This window comes from Botryllus schlosseri, chromosome 9 (genome assembly GCF_051294905.1).
Source record: "Botryllus schlosseri isolate E-star chromosome 9, Bs_hap1, whole genome shotgun sequence".
NCBI classification, from domain to species: Eukaryota; Metazoa; Chordata; class Ascidiacea; order Stolidobranchia; family Styelidae; genus Botryllus; species Botryllus schlosseri.
Genome location: NC_137244.1, coordinates 20,527,271 through 20,554,532, shown reverse-complemented (window position 1 = coordinate 20,554,532; position 27,262 = coordinate 20,527,271). Strand labels below are relative to the sequence as shown.

General features: G+C 40.6%; 3 protein-coding genes across 3 annotated transcripts in view; 2 read left to right on the top strand and 1 right to left on the bottom strand.

Annotated features, from left to right (window-relative positions):
* Window positions 1-15,909, bottom strand: part of LOC145446721 (fibrocystin-L-like) — a 93,251-nt gene extending 77,342 nt beyond the window's left edge. The window contains exons 1-5 of the mRNA XM_080325073.1: window positions 15,725-15,909; window positions 15,421-15,577; window positions 7,021-7,144; window positions 5,950-6,119; window positions 3,150-3,283 (exon numbers count right to left, since the gene is read on the bottom strand). Of these exons, the coding sequence (XP_080181199.1) occupies window positions 3,150-3,283; window positions 5,950-6,119; window positions 7,021-7,144; window positions 15,421-15,577; window positions 15,725-15,854 (715 nt within the window). The 5' untranslated portion in view covers window positions 15,855-15,909. The remainder of the gene's footprint in view (window positions 1-3,149; window positions 3,284-5,949; window positions 6,120-7,020; window positions 7,145-15,420; window positions 15,578-15,724) is intronic.
* The window catches only part of LOC145445955 (E3 ubiquitin-protein ligase rnf168-like), a 306,333-nt gene that overhangs the window by 143,636 nt on the left and 135,435 nt on the right, over window positions 1-27,262 (top strand). The window lies entirely within an intron of this gene.
* LOC145446983 (uncharacterized) lies at window positions 17,128-25,880 on the top strand. The gene is made up of 7 exons (XM_080325392.1): window positions 17,128-17,796; window positions 20,341-20,478; window positions 20,985-21,127; window positions 21,299-21,393; window positions 23,069-23,261; window positions 25,044-25,217; window positions 25,309-25,880. The coding sequence occupies exons 1-7, from the start codon at window positions 17,560-17,562 to the stop codon at window positions 25,505-25,507; spliced, it is 1,179 nt and encodes a 392-aa protein (XP_080181518.1). The 5' UTR covers window positions 17,128-17,559; the 3' UTR covers window positions 25,508-25,880.

The window sequence follows — 27,262 nt, the reverse complement described above, 5'->3', positions numbered from 1 at the left end:
TCACAGGGCATTATCCCGTGGCCGGGTGGCTAAGAACTGCCTGCAGTCATGTAAAACGACTTACTAACGAGATAGCGTGGGATGCGGTAATCCCGAATCTAGTTATGCATTTGGCTGAAGAAATCTTGACTAAGGTACGAGAGAGCGATCCAGTAAGAGGGGACTGGAGAGTATATCGTGATGGAAGAGCGCAAATTTGGTGCGATGCGAGCAATATGGCGGTGGCATGCTGTTTAACCGTGAATGGGAAGGTTGTCGAAGATGCAGCATGGATGAGAAAAGAGGACGACGGAACGCATATAAATGTCGCGGAGCTCGACGCTGTTGTAAAGGGATTAAGTTTGGTGCTGAGATGGGGTTTCACTAATGTGGAAGTTGTGACCGACTCGGTCAGTGTGTTCCATTGGGTCAAGTCAATATTGGAAGATTCGCGCCGACCTAGAGTCAGTGGGCTAAGTGAAATGATCATTAAAAGAAGATTGGGAATTATCGCGCAGCTGTTTCAGGAATACTGCATGGAGGTCACAATCCGTTGGGTACCATCGTCGGAGAATCTCGCAGATGCACTAACGAGGGTCCCGCAACGCTGGCTAAAGAAGGTGTGTCTTGGAGTAAACCAGCCTAATGAGAACGTGATTGAACGGGTACGAACTCTTCATAACGTGCATCACCTAGGTGTCAATCGGACGCTTTTCGTGGCTAAAAGAAGCATTGGCGAAGCTGTTACTCGTGATGTTGTTCAACGAGTAATCAATGAGTGCAACATATGTCGCAGGATCGATCCGAGTCCTGTGAGGTGGGAACACGGACAGCTTTCCGTTCCCGTTGTCTGGAAGCGTCTGGCACTTGACATTACTTACGTCAACACCCGACCATACCTGAGTTTGATTGACTGCGGGCCTAGTCGATTTGCGATATGGCGGGCGGTGCGAAATGAAACGGCCGATCAAATCACCCAGATCCTTGAACAAGTCTTCTCGGAAAGAGGTGCACCGAGTGAAATACTGAGTGATAACGGACCTTGTTTTACTAGCCAGAAAATGCGCCAGTTTCTGAACAGTTGGGGGGTGGAACATGTGTTCAGTTGCGCCTACCGGCATTCTGGAAATGGTATTGTGGAGCGGAATCACAGAACTATCAAAAGAATGGCTGCGAGATCTGGAGGTAGTGTTGAACGAATGGTGTATTGGTACAATCACACCCCGAATTCAGAAGATATTGTACCTGCGGATAAGGTGTTCCGCTATGAATCTGGTTTGCCATCTTCAATGATCCGCGCAAGCCGAAAGAGATGGGACCGACAAAATAGTTCCAACCCATACCGAGTCGGCGATGTAGTGTTCGTGAAGCCACCAAATGCTCGATGTACTACTCCATGGAATAGAGGTGTCGTTACCAGAGTTGTCGCCGACGTGGTGGTCGAGGTTGACGGGATGAATCGACATCTTTCTGACGTTAGACACGCCGTCGGGGATCTACCTAACCCACCAGGAAGTGTTACGACGCGCGAAATCGACTTGAATTGTAGCGGAGGAGATGATGCCATCGATGTGGCGGAAAACAGTGGCAACTCGGTTGAAGCAAATGGTCCAGTCGGTACAGAAGAGAATATCACCGACGGGAATAACTCTAATAATCTGGATCAACCTGGTGACGATAATGTCGTTCAAGAGATAGAGAGAAATAACTCTGAACATTCGCGACCAAATCGGGATCGAGCGCCGCCACAATGGCTGGCTGATTTTTATGTAGGCTAGATTTTGGTTATATTATCTGTGCGAAGAATAAGTGATCTTTTACATTTGATTTGTTCGCTCGTAGTGATCTTTTACATTTGATTTGTTCGCTCGTAGTGATCTTTTACATTTGATTTGTTCGTGCGTAATGCTTATGTAAGGCATGCCTTGTGGTGATTCCATGTACCTTACAAGTTTTAGCCTTCAAATGCGAATTCTGTATGCGACAAATTCCAGGCACCATCGCTTTCGTCCATCGTTTGAGTCACACCTACACCGCAGTTGTTTGTTTTATTGTACGCCAGTATGTTTTAGTTTGGGCTTCACTTTGTGTGCTTCTAATATCAATCGACTCGTGCTATTTATTCACAATTAGCCCAGACAGTCTTATATACGATATACTGCGGGGTTACACTCGAAAGCTTTGAATTTGGTTAAGTGATCAATTGATCACGGGGGTAGGAAGACCAATAAATGATAGACCAATAAATGATTCCCCTTCCCCGTCAATAAATCACAGCCATATATGTCAAAATTTACTTGCAGTTTGATGTATCGATATGTGTACAGTACGTATCAGTGTTTTCGTTTCCACACTTATCACGTTGACTTGGCTTCCCGTGCGATCTTCATACCAAGGGGAAGTTTGCCGTTTCATATATACACTGTGTTAGAATTGTTTACTTGATTTCCACGTTTGAAGTTACATCGTTGCGTAATGTGTTGGTTTCCCTTGTGATCTCTAGATCAAGGGGAAGTGTGATTGTGATTAAGGTAATTATTAGATGTGTGCTCCCGATGCTCCGGTCACGCGATCGACAGAACGGGCTCGAAGGCGAGAGGACTGGTTGTGCGGTTTTTACTGGAACGTTTTAAATACATTGAACTATATTACATACAATACTGGAGTAAATTCCGGAATAAATGGTAAATTTTCCGGACTGTGGTTGGTTGACTAAAAAAAGGTCATTTTTCCGACTCGGCACCTAAAACTGACACTTTTCTTGAATTCTCCGTTGCTTGACTAAAAAAGGGCAACTTTCCGGCTCAGCTGCTGAAATAGTCGGCGGAGCGTTACTTCAGTGTTGATTTTCTGTATCTCAGTCGAATTTTACCCTATATTTAACCAAAATTCTCAAAAAAGAGGACATTTGGGCGTCCTCCAAGGATACTTTCAAAAAAGTCAAAAAAAGAGGACAAATCCTCTTAAAAGAGAACGTATGGTAACCCTACACAAAATTTATCTTGAATATAATCTATATTGCTACTGTACTATACGGTGTCGGTGTCACGAATGAAACCGCAGAGAGTAAATTTTACGCCGTTACATGTTAGATGACGGGGTGACGTTTACGGGCTGAAACACTAAATACTAATAGCGCTATAGAAGAACCAAATTTGTATAAAACATACCAACAAAATCGCTTTCCATCTTGCATGTCATTATTCCGTAATACGTTTGATCTTCTGGATCATATCTTAGGTCATACAGCTCGTCAGTCTCCCCCTCGACTATCAATGAACATTCATCTGGTCCAGCTAATACTCTAGAAAACATTGAGGTAACATCATGATTTCATTACATTTGAAAACTAACTGCGGAAGATTTAGTTGACATACTGACTACTTTGTATCACCATTAAGGTTGCATTTAAAACAAATGGTTGCTTGAAACACCTTGTTCAAAACTTCTTTTAAACAGTGTTTTAAACGAGTGCCATGTTGTATGAGCCTACGGACGACGATTACCAACCGATATAGCCGACGTATACGATATGGGATGGTTGGAAATAGTCGGTTCAACAGCTATACGTATAGATATAGATCATTGGTACGGAATGAATGTCTGATGATGATGACCCCCGAACGTAAATATGCTGCAGGAGGGTGTAGTCCAGGTTAAAGATATTTTTGGTCCGCATATGACAGGGATTGGAAGCCTACTTCGTCAAAGGAGCTATATTTACCCTATATTTTTATTTTTGAATATCAACTGCGACGTCACAATTGAATATGCTTGCCGTTGTGGGTTGAAAAAAAAATCAAAATAAAAAAACATGTTTTAAACCAGTGGTTCTTAATCTTTTTTCCTCCAGCGCCCCCTTTCAAAGATTATCGTGCTCCAGCGCCCCCCAACCTCATATTGTGAGGAATGTAATAAAGACAATAAGTAAGAGGGAGGGCCGTATCAGCACTTCGTCAACCCCCTAAAAACGATTGCCTTGCGCACCCATAGCGTGATAAACCAAGCTTCTGAGGACTTCACCCCCAAGAACCCCGTAGCGTGATTTCGATGGTCAGCAAAGTTTGTGTGGCCTGGTCGCCCTAGGTGCCAAAATTTTCTATAATGCATGAATGAATAGGTGGTAATTACATATGTATGTCGCTATAAACTTTTTATCCTCTCAGCCCACGTAATCAGATTTACCAGTAGCGCTGAGTGAGCTGTTGTATTGGAAAATAAAGGGCACGTAATTGATCATTAAACATATTCGGGTGTGACCGTAGGTACAATTAATTCGCTACCAGGGCCGTAACAACACTTCGTCCCCCCCCCCCCTAGAAAAAAAAAGTTGGTCTTGGGCCCCCCATAGAGTGATAAACCAAACTTCCGGGGGGCTTCGCTCCCAGACCCCCCTTCGGCTATCCGCTATTTGACGCGCGTATCGCGAAAAATTTCAATAAATATTGATTGAATTGGTCAATATGATCGGGAATTGCATATATCTTGATATCAATTTTTATCCTCTCTCTGCTCCCGTAAACAGATTTACCGGTAGAGCTGGGTGATGCGTGATTGAAAAGGTAGGACCCCTCAATAATAATTATACATCTTCGGGCGTATACCCGTTGGCAGGAACGAAACGACACTTCGTCAGGCCCCCCGAAAAAACTTGGGTCTTGGGCTCCCATAGGGTGATAAACCGACCGCCCCCCCATCACGTTGTTCGCTTTTGCCATGAAATCAGCTGTACTGTTTAGCGAGCCAGTGCAAGGCGCGAAAATTTTCGATAATTCATGATAAAATCGGTCAATAAGATGGGGAATTGCATATATATTGCTATCAATTTATTGTCCTCTCTGCTCACGTTACCAGATTTACCGGTAGAGCTGAGTGAGGTGCAATGTTCCCTCTATAAGCTGCGCACGTGCGCAGTGCTGGCACGGTCTCTGCCCACAGAAAGTCTATGTTGCGCACAACAAATCTGAAGTTATGACCTTTTTTTAGTTGTTACGCACTGTTGTCCAGGGGTTTGCGCAGTGAGTTGGTGAGTGTGCGCAGACTCATCAAAACTTAAAGCGAACATTGTGAGGTTTCTTGGAAACTGTAGGGCCCGTTACTAATAATTAAACATATTCGGGCGGGCGAACCCGTTGGTATGACTTCGTTGCATGATGTTATTGCGTGACCCCCTGTCTGCAATAGCAAAAAATATAGAATCGCTCAACGGGGATATCGCCCAACGGGAATATCCCTGTCGCCCAATCGTACTAAACTAAAAGACGCACACGATTTCAAATTGGTATTTCTTCATTGACGTATAATTTTTCCCTGCCAGATGGAATTCGTCTTCTGGGGTTCAGATTGCCAAGACAGGAACATTCGGTGTCAGTCATTTAGGCGCCCATGGACAATTAAACCGATATGTATTTTGTAGGCTATATATAACGAAGTTTTCGGTGTTAATTCGCTCTGAATACTCATTAAGGATATGTCCTACTACCACATCATCTACTGCGAAGCCATTTTTCTCCAGCGCCCCGCTGAGCCCAGCGCCCCCCATATCGCCCCCTGAGCGTTTCCGCCCCCTTCAAAATCGCCAGTGCCCCTTGGGGGGCGCTGGAGGCAAGGTAAGAACCACTGTTTTAAACAATGGCCTTATTTTAAACATATTGTTTTAAATTGATTTTTGTTTTAAACACAACCCTAGTCACCATGATGAACTCCCAACGCCAATTAAAATATAGAAGACTACCAAATCATGCAATTGCGGTAAGCTACGCGTTTTTCCTTATCTTGTAACCATCTATCTGATATCTTTATGCCACTGGAAGCTAATATTCGTGAAGAGCAGCCTGCCCAAGAATTGAATTCGCTATCATTTTGTGCGTCCGTGAATTGTATGTATACACTGCGAACATACGTTTACACTGAAGTTAAAATTGCGACTACCATGGCGTACAACAGCCAACATGATAATATTAGGTTTACCTTCTAATCGTGCGTTCATTTCCGCCTACAATCTCAAAGTCATTTGGGCCATACACGTCGGTAAGAAAAACACCTCGCACGGTAACGAGACTTCTCGGTGGTCCGCCAAAATTGTCGGTCGTATTTTCGAAGTGAAACTCCGTGATCTTGGGTGTCCAAGATGCGGCCACCTGTGATTGATTTGAATTAAAAGCACTGAAAAATTGAGCGTACATAGAATTGATAGGGATCTTAGCACAATGTGTATGGACTGCACACAGAGATGGTATGTGACGATAACGATGTACTTCTACTTTTCGGAATACTTAAGTAAGTTTTGCATATTGCACTACTTACTCAGGTTTTGGAATATGGTTTTAGATTACTTCTATTTAACATTTTCCAGTTTTTAGTCAAAACGAGGCCTAGAATATTTATTTTTAAAGTCGCTACTTCTGCTTGTAGCCTACTTGAGTACCAATGATGACTAGCTTGACCATTCTGACTGCGCGTCACCTGGATGCGTATCATCTATATATCTCCATAGGTTGAAAATTACTTTCAATCACTGCTATAGCCTAGCAAATCCTAGGCAAAACATTTTGTCCGTGGTTCATAAGGCCGGATACGGCGATAGCCACCATATAAAACTCACGAATAATAACAGAAATAAACTAAATTTTCCAACATATACGGTAGGCTACACCACTTGAAGCTATACATGCGATATTTGCACTGTTAAAAAATATTACTGAGTCAGACCTGAAACGTGTGTGTGCACTATGCGGCGTCCGCTCGTCTCAGCTAAAAAATTTTAGGGTTGAATTTAGCATGATTTCAATTTAGCAAGTTCAATTTCAATGATTGCAAATGCATTGAAACTTACGTAGGCCTATACCCTGCTGTGCAAGGCTAAAATGAGCCTCCCCCGCCCCTACCCCTATGTTCACTATTTCAAAATAGTGACATCACGCCATTCTCAAGACCATTTCGCCCCTCTTGAGTTTTAATCCCGTGTTCATCAATATGATCATAATAATAGCTTATTGTTGACATGAAAACAAACCATAAAAATTTCTTTAAAACGATTACCTGAAACTTGTTTGTAAAGCATTTGCGCTCGCCGTCTACTTCTGGGCATACTTCATAGTATCCGTACGGCATCGCCCTGTTAATAAGATTAGGTATATCGGTCACCGTAAACGTATAGTCCCGGCTACATACCAGCGGTCAACAATTAATGGATTCGTATTTGAAATAAAATCGATTCGATGAATTTGGAAGTTCTAATCATCATATAAGTTCATGTGACTTTCGAATGAATTTGAGACCGAACCGGTACTGCCATACATGGACTCGGATTTCGGCAAGATATGAAGAAGGAAAGAAAATAGCAAGAAATAGCGACAAAGAAAGATTAACATCGGAGAAGACTGTGACATCAGCAGAGGTGGTCACTAACGAAGTACTTCTACTTTTTCGAAGTACTCAAGTACTTTTCCTCTACTTCTGGTACTTACTCAAGTAGATCTGATTTTCGCTACTTCTACTTCGTAATATTTTGTGATCTAGTTACTTACTTTTCGCTATTTTCAGTTTGTCAAGTAGAAGTAGTTTAATCATCCAATCAGGAAGATAGCCCGAGGAATTTCGGGGCTGTTTTCATGGAGTATCAACATTTAATTTTCATGAAAGGTGATTAAAGCCCAGAGTTTTCGTCGCGCTTCGCGCGCAGAGGTTACGGAGTGTCCAGTATGATTTCACGAAAGTATCAGTGAATATAATTTAGGTAGCGGGCTGGTGTGGTTCCGTTCACACCACATTCTCGCGCTTCACCCATATGAAATATTTCATCACAGTATATATGGCTCATCATAACGTTTGAAACTGATGTTTCGCAATCTAGCATTTACTTATCATATCGTAATCTAGCAGTCCATGTCGTGTCCTAATCTGGAAAAGTAGACTCTAATTTTTTTTTTAGTTTCAGAGCTGTTTTAGCATACCAACCTTCGAAATTTTTCGAATTTTTCGAAACTTCCGAAAAAGACATGAAATACATGTTCCGCTTTTAGAAGTAGTAATTAGATTTCACTTTCAATTCCCAGTATCATATACTTTGAGTTCTAATTAGTGTCAGTTCTTTTGTCTAGATAACATACATGTTGAAGCATAAAAGCAAGTGTAGTAATGCCTTTAATTTCCGGAAATAAAGCTACACAATATGGCATTTTTACGATCCACCATATTTTTTGTCAACGTGTACTAATCGCGCAAAGTGTTTCCACCGTATCCTATACAACTTCCCCATATTGCTCTTCGACTAAACTACAGGCCTTATAATATGGGGAAGGGCGCCATACCATGATATTTTCCAAAACGTGCTGTTGGAGTAAACAGAGGATTAGTATCTCATTTCAATTTCAATACTATCATTTTCATCCCATGATGCGGACGAATGCTTATGCTGTCAAAAATTGGATACCTCCTGGTATGCATCAATTTGAATCAAGCTCGTCACCTTTCGCATAGCTCAATTTGAACCTTTTGACAGTCCACGTGAACGAATTACGATAGTTTTCACAACTACTTACTTACTTGAGTAGATTTAAAGTCAATCAATTCTACTTCTACTTCAAGTAGTTTTAGGTTGCTTATGGAAGAAGTACTTCTACTCGTACTTGAGTAGATTTTTTCATCGCTACTTCTACTTCTACTTGAGTAGCTTTCTTGACTACTTTGACCACCTCTGGACATCAGGCAGTATAGGTCAAGGTGGATGCCAATCTAAGAGACCACAAATAGTCGTTCGGCATCCTTCAGGGCTGTGAAGTCGGTAATTTTTACCACCGGCTCCAACTCCGACTCCGACTCCACACATTTTCATTGGACCGACTCCGACTCCGACTCCTGAGTCTTTAAACGTACCGACTCCGACTCCGGCTCCGACTCCGCCTCCTGAGTCATTAAACCTACCGACTCCGACTCCGACTCCAACCACGACTCCAACAGTATTACCAATTTACTTCGAAAATTATATGCCACAGTGACGGTTAAATGACTATCATACTATAATTAAATATATGCAAACATATGATTAGCGATGGCATGCAAAATTGTTTCATTGTGGCACAGCTCGAATTATTCACTATGCATGAAAGATTGCCTTTCTCAATATCCTTCCTTTTTTCATATTTTATCAGTTTTTATAACATGGACTCTCTAATAACCCAATATGTATGAATCATTCAAACACGACATATATCCCATCCTGTATAATTAAAATGTAGATGAAACAATCGAAGTGTTGCTCTTGTGTACGAGTCAGCTACTAATACAGAGATGCATCTTACTAATTTTCTCATTACACACAGTATAGGAGACCGGGGACAATTGTAACAGTTTTTGTATTTTCGAACATTATGAGTTTTTCTCGTGGATATTTCATTTCCAAACTTTTATATAAAGAAGCCAGCAACTCGATAGTTGATATAAAGACTAAAATGGAACTCAATCAATAATCAATCATGGAAATTTTGGGTCGCGAAAATCGTCGCTCAAATGTTACAATCGCCCCGTACCCCGGGGCAATTGTAACGCCCATGCGGGGCAATTGTAACAGTGTGTTATTTATAACTAAATATAAACGAAATGAACAACAATAATGGGAACCCAAATTGAACTATTGAATTAAACTAAAAAAAAAAGAGAAGTTTGAACGCTTCCAGGCTACGCCCCATCGCATTTTTGGCATCTGAATAAATTATCATCCTTCGTGCCTTATGCATGAGCTCAAAGTGTACAAGAAACACATTCATTCCATCATCACCCTACACAGATTCGGCCTCTTCTACCAAGGTGCTGTGGTTCAGCGTGCATAATGGGTTGGGCATTCGGTCACCTGCGAAGGTGCGAAACCGACCTGGCTTAAATATCTTTGGTGAATGGGCCGATGATGGTGTAGCAAAACGAGGACACAACATTGTGTGGCATCAAAGCCAATGCTATTCTTCTGTTCCGTACAAAATTAAAATAAATTGTTCACACCAGCTGACAAAATGTAAGTGGGCCATGCTCAAAGTCAGGGGATGAGGATTCAGTCATGGCAAGTTCTTGAGTGATAATGGAAGGTCGACAGAACAAAAGTCGATCAACATGAGATAGGGTAGTAGAATCACGGAAATAACCGGACCCTAAGATTCACATCAAAAATTCTGTATGGCCGTTCCGACAGAGTATCATGCTAGAATTGGTATGACCAGGTAGAGTCTGTTCTGGTATTGAACTTCTGGCGGCTGTTGCAAGATTGATCTGCAGTAGATAAATGGTTATGCCAACGTATGAACACATATATTCAGCATTGAAAAGATATTGTAACGGGGCAAAAGTAACAGAGTGTTACAATTGACCCTGACACGCTCGACCATATTTAATGTCTCAGGATGGTGCCTTCCCGGCGACGATAGTCCTAGTTTCCCTATCATCGCGGTAGACTATGGTAACATTTTCCCAGCTACAGTCAGTCATGCCCTTGTCGCGCGAAGCACGAAATTTTTTCAAAGGTAATGAAGGAATTCGATCAATAAATATATTACTTGCATATATTGGGGGTCGCCTCTGTATAGCAATAGGCTCATTTGGCAAGGACAGGATTATTTGGCGTTTTAGACTTGACAATATCGACGGTTTTGGTGAACATGCCTCTGTCAGTTTGTGCAAATGTTTCATCGCGGACGATCTCGCTTCGAGCGCACAAGCGAAGTCGCATGTACGAGTATAATTGGATTCGATTCTGTAAATTACGCGTATTTATAATTTCCAGGAGGGGTTCCAATACCAAATGCAAGAAATGTGACAATAAATCATGCGAAGCGCTAAGAAAAATTTCAAGTCAAATAAATCTGCTGCGGAATATTCTACTTTATGGTCATATACGAAGATCTGCGATGATTGTGGATGGCCCCTGGTTACGCCAATGCGTCGAAACTGATGTTTTAGTCATCATCCAATTTCTCGGTCAGGCTAATTAAATTTTGGTTGGCCTTGCAATTTTACCTTATGTTATATCTAATTTCGAGAATTACCTCGCAGGCCACACAAAACCTTCTCGCGTGCCACATTTGGCCTGGGGCACTGTTTGGCCGCTCCTGATCTGTATCGTTACTAATAACAGTGGTTGATAGTACATAAAAGTCCTATTTTAGTTATTATATATTAGTAATTTAAAGATATATTTGAAAGCAATTGTTTTCGTGATAGAGAAGTTGGAATCGGAGTCGGAGTCGAAGTCAGGGTCATTTTCACAAACTCCGACTCCGCCTCCTGAGTCATTAAACCTACCGACTCCGACTCCGACTCCAACCACGACTCCAACAGTATTACCAATTTACTTCGAAAATTATATGCCACAGTGACGGTTAAATGACTATCATACTATAATTAAATATATGCAAACATATGATTAGCGATGGCATGCAAAATTGTTTCATTGTGGCACAGCTCGAATTATTCACTATGCATGAAAGATTGCCTTTCTCAATATCCTTCCTTTTTTCATATTTTATCAGTTTTTATAACATGGACTCTCTAATAACCCAATATGTATGAATCATTCAAACACGACATATATCCCATCCTGTATAATTAAAATGTAGATGAAACAATCGAAGTGTTGCTCTTGTGTACGAGTCAGCTACTAATACAGAGATGCATCTTACTAATTTCCTCATTACACACAGTATAGGAGACCGGGGACAATTGTAACAGTTTTTGTATTTTCGAACATTATGAGTTTTTCTCGTGGATATTTCATTTCCAAACTTTTATATAAAGAAGCCAGCAACTCGATAGTTGATATAAAGACTAAAATGGAACTCAATCAATAATCAATCATGGAAATTTTGGGTCGCGAAAATCGTCGCTCAAATGTTACAATCGCCCCGTACCCCGGGGCAATTGTAACGCCCATGCGGGGCAATTGTAACAGTGTGTTATTTATAACTAAATATAAACGAAATGAACAACAATAATGGGAACCCAAATTGAACTATTGAATTAAACTAAAAAAAAAAGAGAAGTTTGAACGCTTCCAGGCTACGCCCCATCGCATTTTTGGCATCTGAATAAATTATCATCCTTCGTGCCTTATGCATGAGCTCAAAGTGTACAAGAAACACATTCATTCCATCATCACCCTACACAGATTCGGCCTCTTCTACCAAGGTGCTGTGGTTCAGCGTGCATAATGGGTTGGGCATTCGGTCACCTGCGAAGGTGCGAAACCGACCTGGCTTAAATATCTTTGGTGAATGGGCCGATGATGGTGTAGCAAAACGAGGACACAACATTGTGTGGCATCAAAGCCAATGCTATTCTTCTGTTCCGTACAAAATTAAAATAAATTGTTCACACCAGCTGACAAAATGTAAGTGGGCCATGCTCAAAGTCAGGGGATGAGGATTCAGTCATGGCAAGTTCTTGAGTGATAATGGAAGGTCGACAGAACAAAAGTCGATCAACATGAGATAGGGTAGTAGAATCACGGAAATAACCGGACCCTAAGATTCACATCAAAAATTCTGTATGGCCGTTCCGACAGAGTATCATGCTAGAATTGGTATGACCAGGTAGAGTCTGTTCTGGTATTGAACTTCTGGCGGCTGTTGCAAGATTGATCTGCAGTAGATAAATGGTTATGCCAACGTATGAACACATATATTCAGCATTGAAAAGATATTGTAACGGGGCAAAAGTAACAGAGTGTTACAATTGACCCTGACACGCTCGACCATATTTAATGTCTCAGGATGGTGCCTTCCCGGCGACGATAGTCCTAGTTTCCCTATCATCGCGGTAGACTATGGTAACATTTTCCCAGCTACAGTCAGTCATGCCCTTGTCGCGCGAAGCACGAAATTTTTTCAAAGGTAATGAAGGAATTCGATCAATAAATATATTACTTGCATATATTGGGGGTCGCCTCTGTATAGCAATAGGCTCATTTGGCAAGGACAGGATTATTTGGCGTTTTAGACTTGACAATATCGACGGTTTTGGTGAACATGCCTCTGTCAGTTTGTGCAAATGTTTCATCGCGGACGATCTCGCTTCGAGCGCACAAGCGAAGTCGCATGTACGAGTATAATTGGATTCGATTCTGTAAATTACGCGTATTTATAATTTCCAGGAGGGGTTCCAATACCAAATGCAAGAAATGTGACAATAAATCATGCGAAGCGCTAAGAAAAATTTCAAGTCAAATAAATCTGCTGCGGAATATTCTACTTTATGGTCATATACGAAGATCTGCGATGATTGTGGATGGCCCCTGGTTACGCCAATGCGTCGAAACTGATGTTTTAGTCATCATCCAATTTCTCGGTCAGGCTAATTAAATTTTGGTTGGCCTTGCAATTTTACCTTATGTTATATCTAATTTCGAGAATTACCTCGCAGGCCACACAAAACCTTCTCGCGTGCCACATTTGGCCTGGGGCACTGTTTGGCCGCTCCTGATCTGTATCGTTACTAATAACAGTGGTTGATAGTACATAAAAGTCCTATTTTAGTTATTATATATTAGTAATTTAAAGATATATTTGAAAGCAATTGTTTTCGTGATAGAGAAGTTGGAATCGGAGTCGGAGTCGAAGTCAGGGTCATTTTCACAAACTCCGACTCCGACTCCAGTCAGTATTTTTTCCACGACTCCGACTCCGACTTCGACTTCAGCCACTACAGTTTTCACGACTCCGACTACGACTCCGACTCCATCAAGTGAAAATTAGCCAAACTCCGACTCCAACTCCACCGACTCCGACTCCACAGCCCTGATCCTTCTATCCGTTCATTACATCGCATCGCATTGTGTGTCTTGTATATCGCATTGTACATTGTGCGTGTGTCTTGAGCAGATGAAAATACAATCTGACGAATATTGATATTGATGAAATTTGAATTTGGATTTGAAAACACATTTATCTTTGCTTTCTTGCGACAAACATACAATTGCTTTCTGGGTAAGTTTGCTATAACCACCTCCGAAATATAAAAACACTGATGGTGGTGGTCACGTATGTAATCATACTGCAATCAAATCCTTATTCTGATACATTTCATTATAGTCAGCACTGCACTGTAGTGTGACTAGGTTTGTTGGTACTAAACCTCAGCAAAATCGGTTTACAAAAATGCGGTGAGATTTTATTCATAATGTACTCTAGCATGTCCTGAACTCTAGTGGATGGTACGAAGGTTTGGTTCACGATAGTGTTGAGTATTATGGGATGATATACGAGGAGATTGTTTGAGCGAAATCCCTTGAAATTCATTTTGCTATCACTCGCGGCATCACGGTTGTAGCGGAAAAAATAGATTCTACACAAACTAAGATAATCCTTGTATCGTCAAGAAATACATTGATTCCGGAGAGTTTTGCATGGAATGACACGTTATTCCGGTTGTTAATAATAACATGACTCGTTTCCGTCACTGATACAAACTACCTATACTCAGTCCGTACGTGGACGGAAGATCATGGTCCTATATTCCGGGGAAATGACTGATATATATAGCAATGATCGATGCAATCGTAAGCGATATTTGGATCACGTAGGGCAAAATGTTCCGGGGCTCCGAAAATTATCTTGAGCATTCATATAGTATTGTAATCCAATGAGGGTTTCTTGCGAGTCCAAAACTAGCGCCAAGGGTGTATTGGAGTTTTATCATATGCTGTAATAAGATCATATAAGACATTTCGCTCCAGTGACATCTTTAGAATGGAACCAAGCGTGTTTTAATTGATGTCTACAACTCCCGAAATAGATTATACTGGGAAGGCAAAAGGCGCTATACTCATTGACCAAGATGGTAAAAATAGCAAAAATTCCGAACATACAATTCTTATTCTTTTTAATTTAGACGAGCTTCAAGAATGTGAATGTGTCAATGTGATTAAACGATGGACAATACATACGTGACTATAGGAAGGGGGAATTAACTAATAAGCTCATGCGTCCTTCCCTAGATTTTGGACTATGTTACTTTGACGTCGCCGCTTTTTGAATGTCTCAATGAGTAGCCTAGCTTACAGAAATACAAAGTGATATAAAATTAATGAAGTCATTATTAATTAATATAATCTTAGTTTAAATAAATGTAACCTTTGACACTAGATAAAAACAGTCACTACAAAGATATTGCGTATAATTGCATTGCAAAGGCAGTTTCATGATTGCTTGAGCGAACTATTGGAGGTGCACGTTTGGCTGTAACCAGTAATTGTGGCATGATCAGGTGAAATAATTAATAAAAGTGGAATATTTTGTGAAGAAATTCCGTTTCACTCGACGCCTTAATGCATCTTTTGCGACTCTGAATATTCGCTGGATCAGCTTTATAAACACTGGTCCATATAACCTAAAATATTTGGACGTTTTTTATTTCCTATGGGAGAAACCATTGAAATGAGAACTCCGGATAATTTGGGACTATCCGAAATTTACATGCCTTGTGTATGCGGTAATTTGTGTCTCGTGTGTCGAGTCCTTTTCAACATCGGCTTCGTATTCCTGGAAGTCTCCCACAAATATCACTCTATTGTCATTCTCCAGCTCGCCGGTTGCAGAGAACGGATTGATGTTGAACTCTGGAAATAGAAAAAAGTTTAAATTGTAAGAAAAGTAAAATGTCTTACAAAAATTTCCCCAGCAGATGAATACTTAGTGACACCGATGAAACATATATGATAATATGTACAAGTAGGCGTACACTCGATCATAATATCGTACTATACCTCCTATTATGCTAATGGTAGTTGCTCCATTTGCACTTCCGTATCTTGGCATGTACGAACTTAACACAATTTCCCCAGAGACCGTACAAAAACCCGCAACAAGCAGATGCAGTACCGTTGAAAATACCATATCGCCCGTATAATCAGTCAATCCTCGTTGGGCGATATCTTACATTAGAAAGAATAACGATGCGATGGATAAATATACAGCATTGAGTACGTGAATCACAATACCGGATTTCTTGTATCTTTCATATCATCCGCTGTGATTGGGTCCCTGTAAACATTTCCTGAGAAACAATGGATCGAATGTTAATATCTTGGAATGTATATGTGTAACCTAGCATAGCCGCATGTTTGTTTCTATACTGCATCACAATTTTATCCCAAGCTTATATCGTAGGATAGATCTATCGAAATCGATGCGTCCCATCTTGATGGTGCCATATTACTGGATAAGTGTGCAAATAATAATATGTTCAGGCTAACTACGTCACGTATTTGTATCCCATAAAATTTCGCAATATCTTGAACTCTTGTTGACAAATTTCATCCCAACAAATTCCCCATAATAATCCATATGTCATCATAATTGGACACATAGAGAGATCACGCCACACAATGAAATACTTGAGCTCTGTGGATTGAGCAATCCAGCGAGTAGGAAATAGATGATATCCAACGATTGAAGTATGATATTAGGCGATTAGAAAGTAGATGATCTCTCCAAAGTAGTAATCGGCATATTTCGGAATCTGTGATATTGAGCCCTAATTCTAAAATTTAGCGCGATTATACTATGTGTTTTCCTGTCAATGCTCAACAGACATGTGCAAAAGGCTTTCAGATCTATACGTACTATACATACATCTGTATATTCAGTCCTTTCCTAGTTTTTCATTGCCGGTTGGATAATATTTCATATTACAAATAGGGATTACTAAAGTCACTCATGATTTCCAACAATTGGTTGGGTAGTGAAGGCTGTGATCCAAACGTGACAGAAACTCTTTTCAATTGTTATCATGAGTGTTGTAACCTGTGCCGATAATTTTGCACGCATAGTGAAGCGACTATTGAGAATAGATATATCAGAAGCAGTCGGTTTTGTATCTGGTAAATTTGGTCTCCGACATCGTTTTCAATTCGGATATACATCTTGCTGTTTGATGACGCAGTGTGGATACTGCATGTTTTGTGACTTCCGCTTCACAAGAAAGACCAAACTAAAGCGTTTTACATGGTTAATTCGAGTCTATAAATATGAATTCATGGTGATGCCAAAACTGCCAAAAATAAAAACTGAAAAATGCCAAAAATAATCTATTTTTGTTATTTTTGGCGTATGCCAAAAAAAAACACGGCCTATGCCGATGGGTGAAGTATCGGGAGGTAAAGAAATTTCGATTACGTAAATCAGGCCTACGTCAAAATTCGTGCGTAAACACTCAACGATGTTAACAATCAATGAAGAAATGTCCAAGACCGCGAAACAGTTCTGAACAATCCACTCGTCACTGTTAAGGACCTTCGAAATCATAGCTGAAAACGAAGTGTCAATCGTCAACAGTGCGTGTACAGAAAAGATCCCAATCTCCAGGCCAGGACAATGAATCAAAACTGATACTTCAGTTGTAGCAGCTGAAGTGTTCTTCACGCGTTCCATATTCTAATTTGCCGCATCGAGAATGCCGTGTAGGTGAAGTTCGGAATACATAAATCGACTGTCCATGTCAGGGACGCCTGAGTTTCAGTGGCGTTGAAATGGCTGGGACGGCGTCGATCTGTCATTAATTTTATATGCAAGATAATGTTACATACGCCCAAAATATAGCATGAGATGCGCAAGTGCCGCGAGTCCGCGAAGTCCTGGCGAGATTTTTTCTGGGGATTCCACAGGCGATTACTTGCAATCAAAGTCTCGACTTGGACTGGGCTCAACCGACAATGAAAACATTGCTCTCAGGCGAAATCACAGGGAAATGGAGCTGCTACTGAGGAAGCAAAAGATGTTGGGGTTGGAACAAGAATATGTCGTCAAGATGATTGAGCTTAACTCAAAAAGTGCACAGGTCGGTGGATATCTATGATCTATGCTAGGATGCAATATAGTCGGGCATGATAGACCTACTGGTCAGTTGTCATATTTCAACATACGCTTTCGAGATTTGTACTACATGTTTCGTGTGTGTGATATGACAAATCGAGATTTACAGCCTTCCACAGTGGAAAACGACATCGAAACTAGAATTCTCGTGAATAAATTAACTCTTAGAGCAGAGATCATAAAGTTGGAATATCGTTCAAGTCAGGATTTAACAACCCTGGATGAAGGAAACCAGTTGATCGCGGCGCATAAAGTTACTGTTGCTGCAGTAGTCTGCAGTGTTATGCGTGGTCGCTGTGGTATAGTCACTAACTTGTGTTTTCATCGTGCAGGCTTGTCTCTTTATCTAACTCTAACCGCACGCGACCACTATTTTAAAACCTAATTTCACCAACCAGTCTCATTTGTTGTATTTGGACAGTCCTTCGTTACATCGATTATTGCAATAAATTTCATTTCTACCTTCACCTACGGATCATTATTTGTCTGGATCGGTCGTGGAATCTGATTTCAATTCAAAAAGTGGTTTCAATAACTCTCCTTACGTTAGGAGCCGTTACAGTTACTTATAATCTCATGATTTATCAAACCGGAACCGGAATCTATAACAACTGCGTATACTCTGTGTAACATTCCTACGCGCAAATATTTCCGATAATGACCGTGAAGATTGTCTCCTAGGTAATGGCTTCACTAAACACTAAATTGTACGCTTGCATAGAGCGATATATCTATCAATATTCTCTAATCCATGGGTGGGCAAACTACGGCCCGCTGGCCGCATGCGACCCGCAACACAGCTTTGTGCCGCCCGCGAAAGGCTCAAGAAAAGTATTAAAATGTTGATATGATGTATACTAAAAATCTAATTACTGCAGGGACTCGATTAAACTTTTTTTTATTATATTTCACCACGAAAATTGTTATAGTATTACTATACTATTTAATTGTATATTGAAGTTCTGTACCTCCTAGAAGCTCTTCATATACTTTATTTGTATTTCATTTCGGCGTGATAGCTCGACCTCTAGGCCCACGCAACTGCTAAACATCACAGAAACTAACGGAAAGTCAGAAATACTTTCGCATCACGAGTGTAATTTTATATTGGCCGCTCCAGCAAAGTTTATTACTTTTAGTGCAGTACTTGGAAAAACCGCTTCGTGCGTGTGTTAGGTAGGGTTAACATACGTCCTCTTTTTTGACTTTTTTGTGAGTGTCCTCGGAGGACGCCTAAATGTCCTCTTTTTGGAGAATTTTGGTTAAATGTATTTGGAAATTGGACTGAGACATAGGAAATCAGCGGCCAATTAACGGTCCAACGTGCTTCGGGACTTGGGCCAGAAAAATGTGCTTAGTCAACCTGATAGAAATGGGTATTTCAGGAGTTGAGCCGGAAAGTTGACGTTTTTATATCGTTTTTAGTCAACCGGCCTCTAAGTCGGGAAAAATTTACCATATTTTAAGGATTTTACTCTAGTATTGTAAGTATAAAAATTTTGAAAAAGTGTCCTCTTTTCAGATTCTCAAAATATGGTAACCCTAGTGCATGCGCAGTGTTCTGTGTATGCGCAGGATTATTTATATTTATAAAATCTATATATTTTAGTGTATTTGAAGTGTATTTTAGAGTATTTGAAGCTAAAACATGGTTATGACACTGTCAGTATTGTGGGTCCTGGAGTTGAACCAAAAGTAAATCAGTAAATTCATAAGCAGATCACTGCTCACAGATTCAAATCTCCGTCCTGTTCTAAGATCGGGACAATCGACTTTCATCGCTCGTTTTGAAAATTGATTATTGAGGTTGACCACATGACCAGCTTACGAAATCTCGCCAATGTTTCTGACGCGTGTACGATATTATTAAATCAGTAGTTGGTTGGTTTGTTTTAAATAAACATATATATATTATTTCCATATTCTCACTATGTAATTAAATACTAGTATTGCGTTTTGGTTTATAATCCCAATTTTATATAGTGCGGCCAGCGAATGGATTATGCTGAATGCGGTCCGCGAGCTAAGAAGTTTGCCCATCCGTGCTCTAATCCGTTTCTTCGCTGTACCGTACTGATTACGCACGACTTTCATTTCGCGATGATGATAATTCTACCTACAAATATTCGTAGTATATTTATCAACAGGCTGTCGCTTTATTCAACAAATTGACAACTGACAGCCAGTAACGTGTTTCCCCATTATGATGCAACAGATAAGAGATAACACCAGTTGATTCAAAATTCGGGAGTCGGGACACCTCGAGTAGGCTAATCATCGCTTGTAACCTTATGGAACTTTATGCGATTAGCAGTTTTTAATCAGAGGATTAGTATTCTTCGGTTCAGCTAACTTTATGATGTCCGCCTAAATTGCGTCCCGATTAAGCATGTGACGGGAGCTAACAGGCAAGAAAAAAAGCAATACATCTATATAAACCCCATAGTACAGCAATGTCATACTGGCTGATTCCAAAACTATTCATGTATTTAATATATATATAATTTAGGTAAGATACAAAAGGCTTACAAAACGAGTCAGTAGGATTCGGTCGCATTTAAGTGAAGAGGAAATGAAAGAAATGGAGAATGACGTCATGAAGCAGGAGTTCGCTAACAAATACAGAAATATCCTGCGTGATCAACAGGTAAGTAGATCATTGCTGTAAGCCAGGGGTTCCCAAACTTTTTCGGCTTGTGACACACTAGAATAATTTTAAACGACCACACCCTGATTGCATATCGTCGTAAATTCCAAGCTGTCCCTCTGGTTTTCAGCTTGTTTATATATAGTCGTGAAGATGCAAATAGCAATAACTTTAGTACCTTTGTACCTTTCATGTAATATGATTTGGAGAGGAACATCCAAAACTTTTGTGTAAAAGGCGTATTAAAAAACGAGATGACATTTCGTACGTCAATGGGCTGTTCTTCTTTTGCAAGAAGAGTGCTTGATTCATTGCTTCCAAATGGATTGCCTGCCCGTCTATAGTTGTTAACAGCAAATCGCGAGAAGTAGTGCGTTATGGCGACACACTATAGTTTGGGAATCACTAGAAGACCAAACATAGTTTTAGTGGGCCTCAATAGTAAACTTTTAAAATTCCATGCATGGTTCCGAAAAGGCTTTCTGAACTAAGTGAAACTTTGGTAGAGCACACCCTGCGGCCCTCAAATGAATAACACCAACGACCTTTCCACGGCCCCGCTTGCTACCAATGATGATGGTGATAGACCAGCAAATGGATCGGATGCATCGCTGATGTCGGACAACTCACTGGGTTTAACTGCAAAGAGGTGAAGTCGAGCAATTGAAATTGAAATTGGTAGTACTTCAATAATGTTGGTGATTGTAATATTTTACGTATGTATTTTTATGCATTACCGCGCATAATGACCGCTTTTCGTACGTATAAATATTTGATAATAATCGTGGGCAAAATTGTGAGCTAAATTTATGTCATTTAGGAGACCACATACTCAATTTGATGCACGTGACCGAGAGATGAGCGCCGACAAATCAGCGCGACCTGAAACATGCCCAAATAAGCGCGGAAAACAAGGTATATTTCATCTCATAATAATATTTTGTAATATAATGCGATGTATGAGAACGTAATACAGATTTTCTGATCAAATCTTAATGATTTGACAGCTACAAGATATATAATTATATATCTGTGGTCTGGGCAGGGTTGTAATCGCAAGGCTCCTAGTCACAAGTCAATCTCACTTTTATAGTTTTGACTCAAGTCAAGTCGAGTCATTTCAATTCACCACCAAGGCGGTGAATTGAAATCACGAAATATGTATTTGTCATAGTTTTCTGGATAGGAAATTACATCTTTCAACTTGTGCAACATGGCATTTGTGCCGTGTTTGAAAAAAAAATTGAATGTTTTAGCGGGACCCTTGTTTAAAACATGTTTTACATTTGATATTTAGTCATAAGCATCTATATATTAAAATAACAACTAAATTACAATATTCGGTCCATTTGTATGCATATGCACGACATATAGAATGTTAGAAAGTGATACTATATTTATATTCAAGATATATTTTCACGTGATAAAATTGACGTTGACTAAAAAAAAAAAAAAAAAAAAGTCAAATTTTCGGATCGATGTATTTGGTATTTGACACACGAACCACTGATGTAGTCCAAGGGTGTCCAACCTTTTCGGCCAAAGGGCTACATTCAATTTATTAACCATTGCACTGGCCACTTGTTAAAGACCATTTTTTTCGTCCGATAGGAACGAGCCGGATTAGGTAACGGTGAAAACCAGACTTACTACGCATCAAAATCGATAACATTAACGTCATGGGAACTTAGTTTGTATATGAGTACCAGTCGCGCGAAAGGCGAAAAATTTTCAAAGATCAATAAATTAATTCGGTCAATGTTATTTTGCTACTTGCATATATTTCGGGTCGCCTCTGTATGCCACTATGGGCTCAGTCTGCAAGGTCAAGACTATTCGGCGCCTGGACATATTAACGTCTAAGGTTTCGGCCAACATGTGTTTATCATTTCATGTGCTGCGGTTTCATCACCGACGATCTTTCTGCGAGCGCACCCGCGAAGTCGCATGTTAGACGACACGTTCCCTCGTAATTGCGAAACTCAATTCTGTTAATTGGGAGTATTGTTCATAATGTCGGCATGCACGAAGAAAATTTCAAATTAAATTAATCTGACGTGAAATATTCCACTTTATGGTGATATACGAACTACGAAAAATGTTACTGGCCCCTATAGCTATACGCCAATGCGTCGTAACTGATATTTTAGTCATCAATCTCAAATTTTCGGTCAGGCTAATCGAATTTTCGGTTAGCTGAGCATTGTGCAGTGCAAGTTCACAATATATTATTTTACAATAGCAATTCATTTTTGATACTGAAACTAATTTCAAGTATTATCCCCGGGTCAATATATACCTTTCTCGCGGGTCACGGATTGGCCGCCCCTGACGTAGTCGTATCTACAAGACCTCCTCAATGTATCAGAGAACGGATTCCGAAACATTATTAGAGGGCTGTATTTAACCAGCTTCACAAATGTTATAAATTTTCATCTTCGATTACAATATTACCACAGTGGGGATAAAATGGCTTGTAAATGGTTTTGACTCCATGTTTTTAAAAAGGGGTTTTCATATAAAGCATTATACATGTGTGTTTTAAACCACGATTTATTTTAAATGCAACCGTACCGTCATTGTTTTACAGCGGAAGAAAAAAACGCAGTGGAGGATATAATACCAAGCTTGGAAGGATTGCTTGATCAACTCCACAACATAAAACCTCATCAGTTTTACGAGAATCAGCGAAAATTGAAGCTTTACGACATTCAGTTATCGCTAGAGGAATTCGAAGGAAAAAAGAAGACACTTTACAAAGGCGTGGATGCGATCGTTAATTGGTATGTAACATATCCGGCTCTATCTACAACGGCGCGAAGATGTCAATAGGAGAGGGCGTATCTGCCTGAATACTTTCCCGTGCCTGCCATGGTAAAATTCTTCCGATGATATTGTTTGGGAAATGAAAATAGCCTATAACGTGCTGCTGAATACGTGCTGTTTCCTCTTGTTCCGTTTGAATACAATTCGTGATAATCTCCAAGGAAGTCACGAACATGCAACTGTGCATTCTACCGGCACATGCACATATCCTAATATAATCCGTGGCATTATATCTATCTATCATTCCTGCAATGCTATCACTTGAGAAAATGTAGGCCTATAGGTCATATGGCCGGCCGATTTGATGGAGCGATGCTATCACAACAAACGTACCACCCACGGTTTTATTGTTGGCTAACGGTTAACGCCCGCGTCTACAGAGATCAGCGGATGGATATAATATTTTCAAATCCAATTCATGTTCCGGATTTTAGATTCACATCCCGGTCTAAATCCGGTAAAGGTTGGAATTTGAACCCTTATCAATTTCTTTCAAAATATTGGCTATATAGCGCTGTGGAATTAAACATTTCGTAGCATGCGCGATATCAGGATAATTCCTATAATTTATGAACGCAGGCGAGACTGTCTGTATAGTATTAAAGATCGTGAAATTTTGACAGTTCCGAAGTACGGTCTACAACAAGGGTGTCTAACATTCGGCCCGCGGGCCGCATCCGGCTCGCCAGACGATTTTAACCGGCCCGCGAAGCAAATTGGTTTTCTTTTATTATCCAGCACATTTCTAACAAATGTTGAGATGTTTCGCAGGAAATATTTTCATTAAATATTCCCTAAAGACAGCAAATGTCGAGCATGTTCCTAGGCCACAATATAACCACCCGCGGCTACGGCGTTGTGGTTTCACTCTATCTAATTCGAGAAGGCAAAAGTGCAAACTGAGTTCAGAGTTTTATGGGAAAACGGACCTAAAGTAGTTATTCACAGAAGCGAAAACGCCAACACGGGACCTTTACATGCAGTTTAGATAGAAAATAAATTAGTTACCCAAATATATAATTCAAATATCTGTAATCGCACTACTGTGTCACTTCCCACTCAATACGTCCACGGGCTTAAAAGAGAAACCCGACTTGCGATTTAATAATAATGATCCAAATTCCAACTTCCGCGTTTACAATTAGATAATAGCTTGTATTCCTATCATAGCGCACACGCTGGGCGAACGGCAGATTACGACTGCAGCAAAGGGAGCATATGACAGCTTATATCGTCGTCAGCGCCACTGTTTTATCGGTTGTTAACTGAATTCAACGGGACAATCATAGTATTTTTACCGGTTCGATTGCTCGCGAATAAAGGTGTTGCGACTTGTTAAAATAAAACCCCTATGAGCCGTGTATCATTATTTATATATGCTTGATAATAGAGTATTCAACTAAAAAGAAAGGCACGAGTTAACATTTTCAGTTGACCAGTACGGCCCGCTGGCGATTTCAAGCTTTGAATCCGGCCCGAGACGCAATTTGAGTTTGACACCTCTGGTCTACAACGTCGTGTCGCGCATCTACATCCTGAAGTAATTTTCACACATTTCGTTTTGTAAGCCTCCTGAATGTAGTTTAGCAAGCATGGCTTGATATAACATGACTTGGCCTGGCACTGACACGGCAAGAGTGGCTTAAGTCACTATTCTTCGACCTCACCCTCGTACATTTTTCATATATTATTTTACTTCAACTTGGGTAACCACCGAGCCTAATAGTATAATTTAACAGGGACAAGAAAAAAGAAGAGAAAGAAGAAGAGGAAGAGAAGAAAACAGAGGAAGAAGAAAATCAGAAGCCTCAAAAGAGGAAGACCACCTTCATGAGATCGGTTTTGCGAAACTTCTCGATGGAGCTCATGATGAAAACAATGCAGTATGGATGGGCCGACCTCGGGAAGTGCAGGTAGCGTGACATTCTACCACGATAAATATGCGCAGAAATTTAGCCTCAGCAAATCACAATCATTGCATAAAATGCGTAAATTTCGCCTCAGATATCTGAGGAACAGAGGTGGAGATGACGACAACGAGTGCGAGACTATGCCACCAACAACGGAAAACAGTCTTAAGCTGCAATTGCCGACCGCAGAGCCAGTGGAAACTGAAGAACCCACTCAGCCTCGGAGAGACCCTGGATTTGGTCCGGATGGGAAAATGATCAGAACGGCTGATTTGCTAGGCTTGAAATACTAGACTTTAGTAATTGGCAGGCGGTGCGATACGATAAAATATATCGTAGGCTGTTTCATACCATGGCATTTTCCCATACTAGTACGGTAACAGTAGCATAAAGTATTATACCGCACCAGCAGCTGACCAAGTCTAATTTGAAATGTCGATCATTTTTACGGTGACAAATCTCTCGCCTTCGCCGTTACCAACTATCCTGTGTTATAGGCATGCCTGAAAGCAGAGTGATGCTATATTTTCATATGATGTTGTCGTCAGAAGGTCCTATAATGAAGACAATTATAAAGAAAAACATTGTGTGGCGTCAAAGCTAATGGAATTCTTCTGTTCTGTACAAAATTAAAATGATTTGTTCACACCAAATGACAAAATTTAAGTGGGCCATGCTCCAAGTCAGGGGATGAGGATTCAGTCACGGGCAAGTTCTCAAGTGACCAATGAAGGTCGACAGACCGAAAGCCGATCAACGTGAGAAAGGTTGGTAGAATCACGGAAATAACCGAACCCTAAGATTAACATCACCACTTCTGCATGACCATTCCGACTGATGATCAATGATCGATCATGTTAGAATTGGTATCGTGGCAAGGTAGTATCTGTTCTGGTATTGAACTTCTGGCTGTTGCAAGATTCATATGCAGTAGATAAATAGTTATACCACCGTACGAACAAAGATATTCAGCATTGAAAAGATATTGTAACGAGGCAAAAGTAACAGAGTGTTACAATTGCTCCTGATACGCTCGACCATGATTATAGTGTCTTAGTATGGTACCTTCCTGGCGATGCAAGTCCTAGTTTTCCTATCATCAAGGTAGTCTGTGGTAACATTGTTCCATCTACATATACTAAGTTGTAACCAGTTGAGGTAGTATTCTTCTGAACAAATTATTTCAGACCAGAAAATATTTATTCAAGGGTCTAATAATTCATTTTTTCAAATTATTCCGGGGTTTCGCGTCGTAGCTCAACGTAACTTCAGGTATGTTTGGTGACATAACTACCGCAGTATTACATGGGCATCGCACCCAAAATATCAAGGCGATTTGTCCACCCTACTATCGGTCAGGTCGGTTGTTACATTTGTCCCCGGTCTCCCCTACAAGACTCTTCTTCAATATCCAATCGAACCGGGCCATGTCTTGGCTAATATAGATAGTACCGTATCTTACGTGAAAACTCAATCGCATCATACAGGTTACCTGTAATTTTCATCCACTAGTTGTGACTTCAAATTGAGCATAACAGGATCTGTTAATAACCAAGCGTGGGACCACCGTAGGACAGGCCTATGGGTGCCCACTGCCCACGGTGTTATAGCGGTATTACATTGTGAAGCTCGATATTTATTACAGTTGTATCAATAAGGTGGAGTAGGTGTAGCAGCCCCAGTGCTGCTGTTAACCTTGTTGTTAATGTATCTGTGGTCATGAACTGTGCACGTGGTTTCGTGCGATCGTGATATCCTTCTCTTTCTGGTCTGGCCGTCGTGTGACCACCGGCTTAAGGCCGTATTATGTTGTGGTGTCGATACGTTGCAGTGTGCATGTGAAGCTCCGTAATAAAGCATTGCAAATCCGAAGACCGTGCCGTTACATAGGCTATCCTTGTTAAGTTGACCGCACTTGGTCGAGCCGAGATCCATATAGGACAGGCCTATGTGCGGTGCGCCCACGGTGTTACAGCGGTATTACATTGTGAAGCTCGATATTTATTACAGTTGTATCAATAAGGTAAAGTAGGCTAACCTTGTTAAAA

Excerpts from the sequence above, each read along its gene's own strand:
- LOC145446983 (XM_080325392.1), top strand. The coding sequence starts at position 17,560 with ATGAGATGCGCAAGTGCCGCGAGTCCGCGAAGTCCTGGCGAGATTTTT. Across the intron at positions 21,128-21,298 it reads CTGGGTTTAACTGCAAAGAG|GAGACCACATACTCAATTTG; the intron begins GTGAAGTCGAGC and ends TATGTCATTTAG. Across the intron at positions 21,394-23,068 it reads AAATAAGCGCGGAAAACAAG|CGGAAGAAAAAAACGCAGTG; the intron begins GTATATTTCATC and ends ATTGTTTTACAG.